At 38.1% G+C, this 13,570-nt stretch overlaps 1 protein-coding gene across 1 annotated transcript in view; it reads right to left on the bottom strand.

Moving 5' to 3' along the window:
* ITGA1 (integrin subunit alpha 1) overlaps positions 1-13,570 on the bottom strand; it is a 153,171-nt gene that overhangs the window by 56,807 nt on the left and 82,794 nt on the right. Inside the window, exons 7-9 of the mRNA XM_010974354.3 lie at positions 12,930-13,078; positions 9,239-9,389; positions 3,051-3,216 (exon numbers count right to left, since the gene is read on the bottom strand). Of these exons, the coding sequence (XP_010972656.1) occupies positions 3,051-3,216; positions 9,239-9,389; positions 12,930-13,078 (466 nt within the window). The remainder of the gene's footprint in view (positions 1-3,050; positions 3,217-9,238; positions 9,390-12,929; positions 13,079-13,570) is intronic.

The raw sequence follows: 13,570 nt of genomic DNA, 5'->3' as shown, positions 1-13,570 counted from the left end.
CAGCATTTGTTTTTAATTGAAAGAGAATAGAGGTGCCTGCAGCCTGGATGGTCCTTGCTGAGATAGCCTCTCTTTAAAAATACACTACTGGAGAAAGCAGCCAAGATGGTGAAGTAGAAGGACCCTGAGCTCACCTCCTCTCAGGAGCACACTGAAATCACAACTGCAGAACAATCACAGATGTAAAAGACCAGAATATACCAGGAAAGATCTACCACTAAAGACATAAAGAAGGAACCACGATGAGATGGCTAGGAGGGACAGACTCATGATATAATCAAACCCCATGTCCCCTGGGGTGGGCAGCCCACAAACTGGAGAATAATTACATTGCAGAGGTTCTCCCACAGAAGTGAGAACTCTGAGCCCCACATAAGGGCCCCCAGCCTGGGGTCTGGCACCAGGAAGAGGATCCCCCAGAACATTTGGCTTTGAAGGCCAGAGGGGCTTGCTGCCAAACAGAAAAAAGAAAAAATAATAGAAAGAAATAAGGACAGTTTAAGAGACTTCTGGGACAACATCAAGCATGCTAATATTCATGTTATAGGTTTCTCAGAGGGAGAAAAGAGAGAGAAAGGGCCTGAGAAAATATTTGAAGAGGTAATAGCTGAAAACTTCCCTAACCTTGGAAAGGAAACAGTCATGCAAGTCCAGGAAGTGTAGAGTCCCATACAGGATTAACCCAAAGAAGAACACACCAAGACACATTATAATGAAAATGACAAAAAATAAAGATAAAGAGAGAATATTAAAAGCAACAAAGGAAAAGTAACACGTAACATACAAGGGAACTCCCATAAGGCTATCATGTGGTTTTTCAGCAGAAACTCTGCAGGCCAGGAGTGAGTGGCATGATACACTTAAAGTGATGAAAGAGAAAAACCTATAACCAAGAATACTCTACACAGCAAGACTCCCATTCAGATTTGATGGAGGAATCATCAGCTTTAAAGACAAGCAAAAGCTAAAAGAATGCATCACCACCGAACCAGCTTTACAATAAACGCTAAAGGAACTCCTCTAGGTGGAAAAGAAAAAGCCACAATTATAAACAAGAAAATTAAAAAATGGAAGGGTTCACTGATGAAGGCAAACATACAATAAAGTTAGGAAATCATCCACACACAAAGCTAGTAGGGAGTTTAAAAGACAAAAGTAATAATATCTGTATCAACAATACCTACAGACAAATGAAAACAAAAACACAATGATCCAAAACTTACAGCATGCAGCTACCATAAGATTCTGCAATCCCACTCCCGGGCATATATCTGGAGAAAACTTTAATTTGAAAAGATACATACCTCAATGTTCATAGAAGCACTATTTACCCTAGCCAAGACATGGAAGCAAACTAACCATCCATTAACAGATGATTGGATAAAGAAGATGTGGTGTATACAGGTGTGTGTATATAATGGAATATTACTCAGCCATAAAAAGAAAGAAATAATGCTATTTGCAGCAACATGGATGGACCTACAGATTATCACATTAAGTGAAGTAAGTCAGACAGAGAAAGACAATTAATACAAGCTATCATTTATATGTGTAATCTTTAAAAATGATACAAATGAACTTATTTAAAAAACAGAAACAGACTCACAGACATAGAAAACAAACTTACGGTTACCAAAGGATAAAGGGGAGGTGGGGTATAAATTAGGAATTTGGGATTAACATAGACACTGCCATATATAAAACAGACAAACAACAAGGACCTACTGTATAGCATAGGGAACTATAATTCAATATCTTGTAATAACCTACCTAAGTTGCAGTGATTCAGTTTTATATATATATACACAGAGATATAAATACATATATAACTGAATCACTTTGCTGCACACCTGAAACTAACACAACAATGTAAATTATACCTCAGCTAAAAAAGGTTAAAAAAAGAAAAAGAATAGAACAGAAGTGATGAGGAATTATCAGAGTGCATTGCAGATGATAAAGCTTTTTCCTGAAATTTTATTTTTATATGTATACATATGTGTACATTGTGTTACAAAGCAAAATATATTCATTATCATGAATCATTGCCAATAAAAGTTTGAAAGCTATCACTGTAAATCATTTTCTTTCCTTTCTATACCTTTTCTTTGTCAGTCACTTTTCCCAGTCACAATGCTCAATCAAAATGGTCCACCTTTTTTCAGTTATGTCTCTTTCCCATTTTGTCTTTGTATTTCCCATTATCAGGTCATATCAGGGAGACTGAGAAGGTCCTTGTAAAGTTCTATGTTTAAGTTGAAAAACAGTCCTTGGTGTGTCCTGTGCTCACAGGCAGCCTCGGAGCGGAACTGACTAGTGGTTTCTCATCCTAGGTTGAGAAAAAAGGGCACATTCTCTAAGACTCCAGATTATCAGAGAATGTGAAGAAACAGGCTTTTTCAGTTTGCCTGGCATAACAATCCTGAAAACTTCTTTTTTTTTGTCAGGGGAGATCTAGTTCCAAGGTAATTTGTTCCTTGACATCTTCTACCTAAGACAGTGGAGGAATTTCCGAATGGAAAACAGCCATTAAAATAAAAGAAAAAATTTACAAATACAGTGAACTAATGTTTCGCTGCCTTGGGTCTTGAGGCAGAGTTCCACGAAGACCGTTAAAACGGGCAAGGAGCAAAACAGGAGAAAATAAATGAAAAAAGAAGTTATTGTATAAAAACCGTCCCATAGAAGCCCAAAGTGAAAAACAAAAACAAAGACTTGAGTTAGTGCCTCCATTTTCTAAACCTGTGTTGCAGAAAAGGAATAAAACACACGGGCACATTTTTGTTCTTGCGCCCCGACACTGACCATTGTCGGCATCTGGCTCTCACATCAGCTGTGCCGTGTACATATAAAGAGAGCTTCCAGCAAACACAGTGCTATGTGAAATAGCCTTCTTAATGATAGATTTATATAATAGGGTATTATTCCATGGTGGCTGTTGTACCCAGTAAAAACACATTAGCTATGTGATAGAAATAAACAGCAAAACCCATCACGGTGCATTTGAATTGTTAAGAAGAACGCTCAGGCTTATGAGGAAACAGTCATACCTTCCAGGGCAAATATTCTTTCTCCCAGAGCTTCAACAATAGTGACTAGTGCCAGTTCATCAGAGACATTGAAGAAATGCTTTTCCATGGGTTCACTTGCAATTGATTTTATTTCCTCCACAAATTTTTCAGTGCTTATATTTTCACGCCTATAGTTGCCAAGAATCTAAGACACAACAAACACGGCAAAAACATTTTTAAAATTCTGTATGTTAAACATGAATGACAAGCGTTTTGTTGATAAACAAGAGAGTGTATAGTACTGTGGCATAATGCAATTTTTATGTGCTTCCACATTCTTAGAAAAATACTTTTCAGAATATGTAGATGCCCTAGTATTAACCGTTACATACTGTTAACTGCTGTAGAAAAATATAAAGGGCAATCTTGTATGTTTATGAAAGTTTCTTCTCTTGCATTCCTGTGTCCCTGTTTATTAATAGTTGTATCGTTAAAATCTGACAGTTCAAAAGTACTGTTATGGTTTCTGAATGTCTCTGATATTATCCCAGTGACATCACCATTTGCTGGCAAAAGCAATAAGCAAGTGGATTCTTGATCTTGAATAGGCAGTATTTCCTGAAAATCTTACCAAACGGCAATCAGACATGTATATTTTTGAAACAGATGTTTGGGACTAAGTAGAAATCTAACTTGGCAGTCTAAAAAATAAACAATTGGGATATTCCTGTTTGAAACAAAATGCTCAAGACAAGGGCTTTCTTTTTATTTGGGAAGAGAGGCAGGAATTATCTGCTAAAATTAACTAAAATTTAGATATTCTAGTAGGTTTTCTCAAACATTTATTCTTTGAAGTAAGGTTTATTGAGATAAAATTTATAAAAAGTAAAGTTTACCCCTTTTAGATGTACAGTTCTATGACTTTGACAAGCCTGTACAGTGGTGTTACCACCACGTGGAGATTAGAATATCTCACCCCTCAAATTTCCCTCTTGCCCCTTTGTAGTCAGTCTCCTCCTCCCCTTAACTCTTCACAAACACTGATCTATTTTCTGTCCTAATAGCTTTGCTTTTTCCAAAATGTTAAATTTAAGGAATCACACAGCATGTACCTTTTGAATCTGGCTTCTTTCACTTTGCATAATGCTTTTAGAGTCATCCATGTTGTCACCTGGATCACTAATTCAGTCTTCTGTATTGCTGAGCAGGATGCCATTGTAGAGATGCATAATTTATTTGTTGAAAATGTTTGAGTTGTTTTCAGTTTGAAATGACTATGAATAAAGCTGCTATAAATATTGGTACTCAGGTCTTTGTGTGGACATATGTTTTCTTTTGTGTGTAGTAAAGACCTAGGAATGAGAGTGCTGGGTTTTACAGTAAGTGTATGTTTAACTCTATAAGAAACTGCCAAACTGTCATCCAGAGTAATTGTTCCATGTTGCCATTTTGCCTTTGCCACGAGCCGCGTATGAGAGACCCAGTTGCTTTGCATCCCTGACAACACTTGGTATTATCAGTTTTTTTTCTTTGCTTGCTTGTTTCAGTTATAGCAATTCTACTGGTGTGTGTAGTGGCATCTCATTTAATTTACATTTCCCTGATGGCTGATGATATTGAGACTTTTTCATGTGCTTATTTGCCATAGTATTTCCTTTTTTGGTGTGGTATCTATTCAAATCTCCTGCTAGTTAAAAAAAGTGGATTGCTTATTTTCTTGTTATTTAGTTGTGAGACTCTGTATATATCCCGGATACAAGTCCTTTATGTGTTTTGCAAACGTTTTCTCCCAGTCTGTATATCGTCTTTTCCTTTTACAGTATCATTTGAAGAGTAGACTTTTTTAGTTTTGATGAAGCCCAACTAATTTTTTTTTAATGGTTTGTACATTTTCTTCCTAAAAATTTAGTTGTTAAGGTAAACATTTCTTAAAATTTAGAAATGAATATGAAAATGTTCCAGTTAAAGTAAATGAAAAAAATCTTAAAAAAAACCCATATGTAAATTAAAAAGACAAAAAAAAGTAAAAAAAAAAAACCCAATATGCAGATAGGGCATTTCAATTTTTTTAATTGCATAAAAATGGCATTAAGAAAATGGCATTATGGACATTTAGAAAAATGGGAAGATTTTTAAGGAAAAAATTTGGTAGAATGTGTACTGTAATTTATTATTTTTATCTCTATTAGATTGTGTTTCCTTCTTATTTTTGCTTTAATTTTTTTTATAATTTTTTCAGTAAGAACATTACTTTTGTAATAAGAGAGAAATATTTCGTTTTTACCTCATTGCAAGTGTTATCTGAAGATTATTACCTTGGTTTTTATATTTTTTTAATCAGCAGTTATGGCTCCATTATTTATAATAATCCAAACTGGAAATGACCCAAGTGCCCATAATCAGTAGAGTGTAGAACAAATTGTGGTATATATAATGGGTAAGAAAAATAAAGAATGAATCACTAGTACAGAAAATATCACGGATAATTTCTATGTCGAGTGAAAAGCTAAACACTACACAGCAGAGACTGTATGATTTCGTTTATATAAAATAGAAAAGGCATCCGAAGCTATGGTGGTAAAAGTCACATCAGTGGTTGCTGTGGAAGGTGAGTATAAAGTGAAAGAAAGCACGAGGGAACTTTCTGGGTTTGATGGAAATGCTCTCTGTCTTAATTACAGTGTCAGTTATGTGGATGTGTACAACTGTCAAAACTCATCAGTTGTTCACTTTGTACACAGTGTTCACATTGAAATTTTACATTTCACTGTGTTACTTCAATTTTGAAAAATTAAATGACCTATCATGCTATGGAAAAATATGGAGGAATCTTAGCAAGAGTTAAGTTTTGAAAGTTTTGAAATATTGTATACAGCATGATAGTCTTTTTATAAAGTTAAAAATAAAGAACCCTTTAAAAAAATTTTTTTTTCAGATAGTACAGCTATCAAAAGACTGTTTAGAAAGAGCAAGAGATGGTAAGTGTAGGATTTGGGCTGATGGTTACTAGGTGGAGGAAGGCAGGTGGTGAATGTGGTCAGATGTAAGTTGTCAGAGGACCAAGCTAGGGTATCATTTTGGGTAGTATGTCCGTGGATGCTTATAATGTTGTTAAAATAAGTATGCAGGTACCATTATAAACACAGAAACAAATAAAGTGGGCCATGCTTCGACAATGATGAGAAAGGGCAAGAAATACTGGATCTGTGGCCAGATACAATGTAAGATTGGTATAAGATTAATTTAAAATTAAGAAGCAGTCCATGGATAGAAACTTTCCACTGAAGTCTTCCTAATGCTGTCAATGCTACTGATGCTCATGGCCCACATCTTTGGTGCCTGAAATGCTAGACTGTATTCTCTGGGGGAGGGCAAATAGATGATGGCACCTTTGATACCTAGTTGTGTGCGACAAATAAGCACTCATGAGCTTTGCATACTAAAGAGACCAGGCATTGACTCCAATTGTGGACGGTATCTCTGCGTGAAGCCTGGACCACGTGGAAGTATTCTCAGCCACGGAAAAGATCCAAATAGTTAGAGTAACAGGGGAGATAATAATGTATTGAATAATAGTTGGCAAAAGATAACTTACAGAAGTAACAACAAAAGGAAAAAGATATAATGGGATGTTTTAATTTTTTCTGTTACATCTTGTACCCCAAATGAAAAAGAAAATGTTGCAGTCAGAAGTTATCATTGTTTATAACCTAGTCATCTTGTTTATAAAATAAGTAGAGTCCCCTTGCCCCAGGGGAGCAGTGAGCCAACTGTGTGTTCTGGGGTTTCATCAGGGATGAATCTTTTTCTTCACTACCTACAATTGGCTGTCTTTCACTTTTGAAAGGAAAGAAGGAAATCTCACTGACTAAATGCTGAAAAGCGATTGTGGGCGATATCAGTTATTACTTACTATAAATAAAAGATTTTGCTGAAAGACAATTTCAATTGTACTCTTAGAGTTCTGAAATGTTTTGTTCCCTGACTTTTTTTTTTTTTTTAATCAATGTATATTAAGACTTTCTAGTCTCTGGGGGAAAATCTGAAGGTTTCTGAGTAAGGGGGCAACATAATTTATCTCTAAGGTTCCTTCTAATGTGACAACACTATTTTTTTTTATTATATCATGGTTGCAAACTCCTCGAGATAAAGATCCTTAAGGAAAATAATATTTATTAGTTGCCTAGCCTGCATTGTGCTAGATGTTTTCACAGTCATGTCTCACCAATTCTCTGAGACAGAGAAAGAGAAATGGTATTATTCTATTTAATAGAGGAAGTTGGAGTATGAAGTCACTTACCCAGTGCCACACAGCCCGCACATGGCAAGGGCAGAATTTGAACAAAGGTCTTTCTGGCTCCAAAATATAGTTCTCCTCTGCCCTTTCCCCACCCCCACCCTTCTGCTTCTCATTTCTGGCAAATGTCCACAAGTCCTTTGTTGTTTAAGATTGTGACACATCATGGGACATGCTTAGTGTCTCTGTGCTGATGTCTTCTTTGTTCTGGTGAAAAGCAGAGTGGTGACATGGAAAGGACTGTGGTGCCCTTGGGAACAAATGGACACAGGTGATGATGGCTCTGCAGCACCATCGAGAGACCGGTGGCAGCATGAGAGAAAACGGGGAGGACCAGCCCAGGGCAGTGGGTCATATGATGAGTCAATGGGAGAGTCTGGACTTGGCCATGTGGTCTTCAGCCGAGGGCCTGCTGGACCTTGTTTTCCTCATTCATAAAATGGGGAAGTGAAAGATGCCCTACATTCTTTGGGGGTGCCATGAGGGACAAAGAAAGGTACCTAGGACACAGGTATGAAAAGCCATTGTAGGTTACAAAGTGCTGTATAAGTGGTAATTTAACTGCTTTTCCATGTTTGAAAAAGGTGGAATTTTTATGTCTCTTTTTCTGAATGTCCCTCTTCGTGGGGTGGCACCATGAAAACTGAGTCAGCTGATTTCATGGAACTATTAGAAGTTGATTTACAAAAAAAAAAATCACTAATAAGGGCTATAAAGTATTCAGACAGTCTCTTACAATTTTTTTTTTTTTGCATTTTGAGGGACAAATATTATTATTATTTAAAAAATATTTTAGACTCTTTTTTTTTTTTTTAAATGGAGGTCCTGTGGATTAAACCCAGGACCTCATGCATGCTAAGCATGTGCTCTACCACTGAGCTATACCCACCCTCCCGAGGGACATGTATTATTAATAACAGACTGCTTTGTATTGATACAAGTTTGCTCACAAAGAGCACAAATACTTTATATGTAATATTTTCTACGTCATTAAGGGCAGGCTACTTTTTCCATGGAATGAAAGGAAGTTTCTTCTTTGCTGATCCTTTGCCCTTCTTGTCCACCCTAAACGCAACTCTAGAGAAAATGTATTTCTATAGCTGCGGGCCGCTTCACTTAGGCAGCACGGTCTGGGGTTATGAAGTGGAGAGGGAATGGCTGCGTACAGAGTGCAGGAGCAATGGCACTATCTCCTGATCCCTCTCTGTGTCACCAGTGACGCCAAGAGGTGGCTGGTGCAGAGGAGCACCCATGACCACAGAACCCCGTAAGAAAGCTGTGCCACAGCAGTCACCCTTCTCCTAAGTCCCAGCGTAGACTGCCCAGGCTAGACAAAACATTGGGTGACCTTTTGCTTCTTCCCTGCAACTCAAAGAGCTGTAGGCGTGGGAATATCATTGTAGACTTACAGTAAATTACGGTAAGAGTCACATCCTGCTTTTCCACTCCCCCAGTTTATGGGAAATTGTTGATTAGCAGACAGTTTTTACTTATTCCCTAGCATGTCTTCAGTTTCCATCTTCCTCCTCCCTCCTTTTCTCCCTCCCTTTCTCCCTCTTCTCTTGATCCCTCCCTCCACTCCTCTTTTCCCTCTTCCTCTTTTCCTCCTTTTTTCCACTCCCTATTTCTGTCCCTTTCTTCCTCTCACCTTCCCTTCCTTCCTCTTATGTATTTCTCCCTTCTCCCTCCTTTTACCTTTCTTTCTTTCCTTCCCTCTTTTCTTTCAGTGATTGTTGAGTCTCCATTTGCCTGGCACTGTGTTGGGCACCAAGGACACAAAATCCTACCCCCACAGAGTTGACCTCCAAATGGAGAAGTTTCTTTTTTTTTGTCAAGCTTGTCTGTATAACTTCCAGAAAGTAACCATGATCTGTGCTCGGCTCTTCTCTTCACACCGGAGTCTGAAAGCCGTCTCCAGCCTGGTACTTACAGCTATGGAAAACCGCTGAATGCCTTCATCCTCACAGTCCTGGATGACCTGTTTCAGTCGGTAGTTGTCATGGGACTCTCCATCAGTCACAATCACCATGACTTTTTTAATCCCTCTTCGGGCACCCCGGGCTTCAGTGAAAGCCTCTTTCCTGAAATAATCACAGGAACAAAAGAGAAGCAAATAAAACACTACTGCAGGGTTAGGCAAAGTGATAAACAGCATGAAGACGCTGCCAACTCCAGGTAGCCCACTGCTTTCCCTCCAGGATCACGCCCACTGTTCAAGTTGGGAGGCATGGCGCTTGCTATTTGTAATAGCTGAAGATTTACTCCAGATGATGGAGAGGTTACCGTTTGGCCAGAAACAAAAGGCAGCAGCCTGTCATTCTTTGGAAAACTTCAACAGGGTCGGGGAGTGACTGGAGCATAAGTCAGATTGAGAGAAGTTCAGATTTTTAATCTTTTCCCAGCCACTCCTTTCTCTGTAAACACTCCTTTCCTTGCTCCACAGGTCTCCTCTTCTGCTTTAGTCCTCACTTCCCCCACACCTACTCTGACATTCGTAGAACAGCTTGGAAATCCTCTGAGCTGCAGAGGGGGTGTGGGAGAAAACAGAATATTTGTATGCTGGGATATGGGGCAAAAATTCAGACATAGGGATGAAAGACTGCAGATGGCAGTGGTCTGAGTCAGTGACAGAGCAGGGCGATATGGGGCAAGGAGGGTCAGGGTAGCTATGAAAAGTTTGGTCTGAATAAGGTTTTAGGACACAGGCTGCTGGGGGTGGGTGGGAGGAGGGGGCATGGACAAATGCTAGAAACTAATGTCAAAGAATGGAATTTTGATTTAATTCAATAAGCATTTATGGAAAGAAGTAGAGGATAGGGGAAACTGACAACTGTTTGTTTCATGCCTTCTACACAGACACACAGACACACACACTCACACACACACACACACTCACACACACACACACTCACACACAAACACACACACACACAGAGGCACCCTTTCCCTCTTTTTATTATTTTCTTTCACTCAACTCACTTTTCTCTCTAGAGTCTTGGAAAGGAAGAGTACTTTTCACTTAGGACTGAAACAATGAATGGATTTCATATAATATTTTTTAGATTTTGGTATAAGATGTAGCAATCATTGTACAGAATAGTCCATTTACAAATTTTACTTTGGTCATAAGGACAAACAGCTGCAGTTTGGAATCTACCGAAGCAACAGCTCTCTTTAATCTTCCAGCAGTTTGTCACAGAACACGTTAGTTCTACGGCAGATACACAGTAAATGCAGAAAAGTGGGTACTTTGTGAGGGAGAGAGGATCCTGGTGATTGAGCAAAGAGATTTTATCTGTGTTTATTTTTTCCTTTAAAAGGACTTACAGCAAATACGACAAGATGTTAAGAATTGTTGATTCTGTTTGATGCGTACATAGGATTTTGTTGTACTGTTTTTCTGTATGTTCAAATTTTTGTAAAACTTGCAAAAGAAAAAAGACTATTTTAAAAAATACCGATCACTAGGAAACTGTGTATCTCTGCCCTCTACAGTATACATACAGATTTTCTGACTGCTTGATATGCACAAAGATGAAAATAGATGTTAAAGGGCTAGTCTTTAAATGAAGTTCAGACAAGGAGATTCAATCCTTTTTACAGTTCTAATTCCTTAGAGGACCACCAAAACTTTCTAATGCCCTTGAAGATCAAGGCCATAACTGAATGGATATTAGCTGAAGGGGAGATTAAAAGACCTTCCTTAAAGAAAGTCCGGTAGCTTTGAAACCAGGGCTGGCTGTATATGAATAGCATTGGCAGAACTCTTGAGTATATACTTTCTGTTTCAAATATCTTCAGCAAATTGCCCTTGATCCCCAATTACCACCAATCAGTATTCTTTCTTTAAATGAAGCATTGACCTCTCTGCCTGCTTTTAAATATTAACATATCCCAGGAAAATCCCTTCCTTTGGGACAGGAGAATCCAGGCCTTACGGTTCAACACTTGTGAACCTATTGAAATGAAAGGAAATTTGGGATAAGGGGACACAAAAATGTTTTGAACTGGGAGACACTGAAAATGGAAGTATAGGATTCTAAAAAATTAGATATATTGTTTGCAACTGGCCTTGCCTGAAAGGAATAAAGAACAAGTGAAAATAAACTTAGACATGAAAAACTAATATACAAGAAGGGTACTTAGTAGTCATATTATGGAGTTTTATTTATATACAAAACGCCATAAACTCTGTGTCCTACAGCCAGACCCTCTGTGAACCACATAGGCAGAAACCATATACGGACGTGGTGTTTAGAGTGGTATTTACGCAGGAGCAAAAGCAGCCAGAACATTTCTTCAGTTAGTTTTCAAAGATGAATATTCATCCTTAAGCAGTTGCCTTGGAAAACGCACAGCTCCCTATATACTCGGACCTTTCAAAGAACATTTTGATTTCCTTTGAATGTGCGGTCACCTTCAGTCAATTATTTAAGCATGTGCATTCAGCACACCTGAACACGTGCCCTTTTGTGCATGCAAACTGGTGATCCTATTGGCTGGTGAATGTAAAATTACCCCATCTGTTTGTGGTTATTTTCTCATGGGCCCCATATAACTAGAACCACATGCTTTTCTAACATTTATGAGTCTAAAGCTGCACGTGAAATTTTAAAATTTTGAAAATCCAACCCATCCTTTCAAGTATCCGTATTAACTAATTTAGCCCCCTTAAAACACTGATCTTAGCAGGCAGGCAAAGTGAGAGCATGGGAATTAGCTCTTCAGAATCAGGTGAGAGTCCAGAAGTTGAAGGCACTTAACAGAAGGATCCTTGACATTAGTCAAACTGCTTATCAGATTTCCTGTGATTTTGGTATTATTTAGTTTTTGTTCAGAAGTTTTCATGATGATTAAGGGGAGAAACAGCAAGAGTTAAGCGCTGAATGAGATCAGAAAAAATACAGAAAAGAGAATGTTCTACATTGTTGAAAAAAAAAAAAAGGCACAGTCCTGTAGGTTCTTACAGAATGAAGTTCAACCACAAGGTGGATTATACTCTATGAAGGAGACTGCAGAAGGAAGGAAGGAAGGGATGTGAATTAGAGGGAATCTGGAGAAAGTAAGGAAGAAAGAGAGAGTGCACAAATGATGAAATCCTTTCCACCTCTTTCAATCTTTTCACTGAAAATGATTTCAAATAGTACAACATTTGATTTACCCTCTTAAAAATTCTTATTTGAGGGCTTCAGTAACCCTAAATCTGTAAGATGCTGTGAAATTATAGACATATTAGGATATAAATATATATTGAGTAGAAGTGGACTAATTTTAATCCATTTTTAAAAATTGAGATTCCTTGAAGCCGAAAACAAAGAATAAAGGGAAAATATAATATTATGTCTTGGTACCCAGGAACGTGATGCAGTAGACTACAGTGATTTCTTGGACTGATTCTCCATCAATCAAAGCCTTGGAATAAGAGGAAAGATAAGGAGAGCGGTGAGATTGTTAATATAGAAAAACTTGATCTTATAACTATCAGCTGATCAGCTGAATTTAGTTTTAAAGATGGCTTTAAATATTGCTAAGGTAACTGTTCAGTTAATACTCCAAAGGGCTAGATCATAAGTGGTTAGTTTTGCACAGTCTTTTACCCTGGTTTATTTTTATCCACATACCTGGCTGTGTCTATTCCAAGGGCTGTCATGGTCTGGCGGCCACCTCTCTGGACTATTTTATTTGCGGCAACAAGCACCTCTTCCGTCGATGAGTATTTATTGAGGTTGAACTCATGGGTTACGTTTTCTCCATACTGTACGATTCCAACCTGAAACACCAAACCACTGTGAGTTATCCACCTCGCAATCTTCCCTGTTTCAATTTTCTTTAGTTGAAACATGCAGATCAGATGTAATAATACATTTTAGTCTTTCAGGCAAGTTTAAAACTCTATCAGGGCACAAATCTTTCTACGACAGCAGTGATCACTGCCATTTACACAAGTGAGAGTGCTGTTATTAAACTTCACATGATTGGTTTATCTCTTCAACTGTTTTTACTGAATGACTCTTGTAGGCTTGGGGTGAGGGTGGCGGTTAGAACATGAAACACACTGACGTGGCCTCTGCCTTCATGGAGCTTCTACACTAGAGGAGAAGGGAGATTAAACACAAAATCATTCAAACACATGTTCAATTGCAAACTGTGCAAAGGGCTGTAACAGAAAAGCTATTATTAGCAAGTATAAGCTAGGAGCCGAATTTTAAATTGGGGCTAAGGGAAGGCCTTTCAAAAGTTGTACTTACAGACTCACAGACAT

Source organism: Camelus dromedarius, chromosome 3 (assembly GCF_036321535.1).
Source record: "Camelus dromedarius isolate mCamDro1 chromosome 3, mCamDro1.pat, whole genome shotgun sequence".
Lineage (NCBI taxonomy): Eukaryota > Metazoa > Chordata > Mammalia > Artiodactyla > Camelidae > Camelus > Camelus dromedarius.
This window is presented reverse-complemented; position numbering and strand designations above follow the sequence as displayed.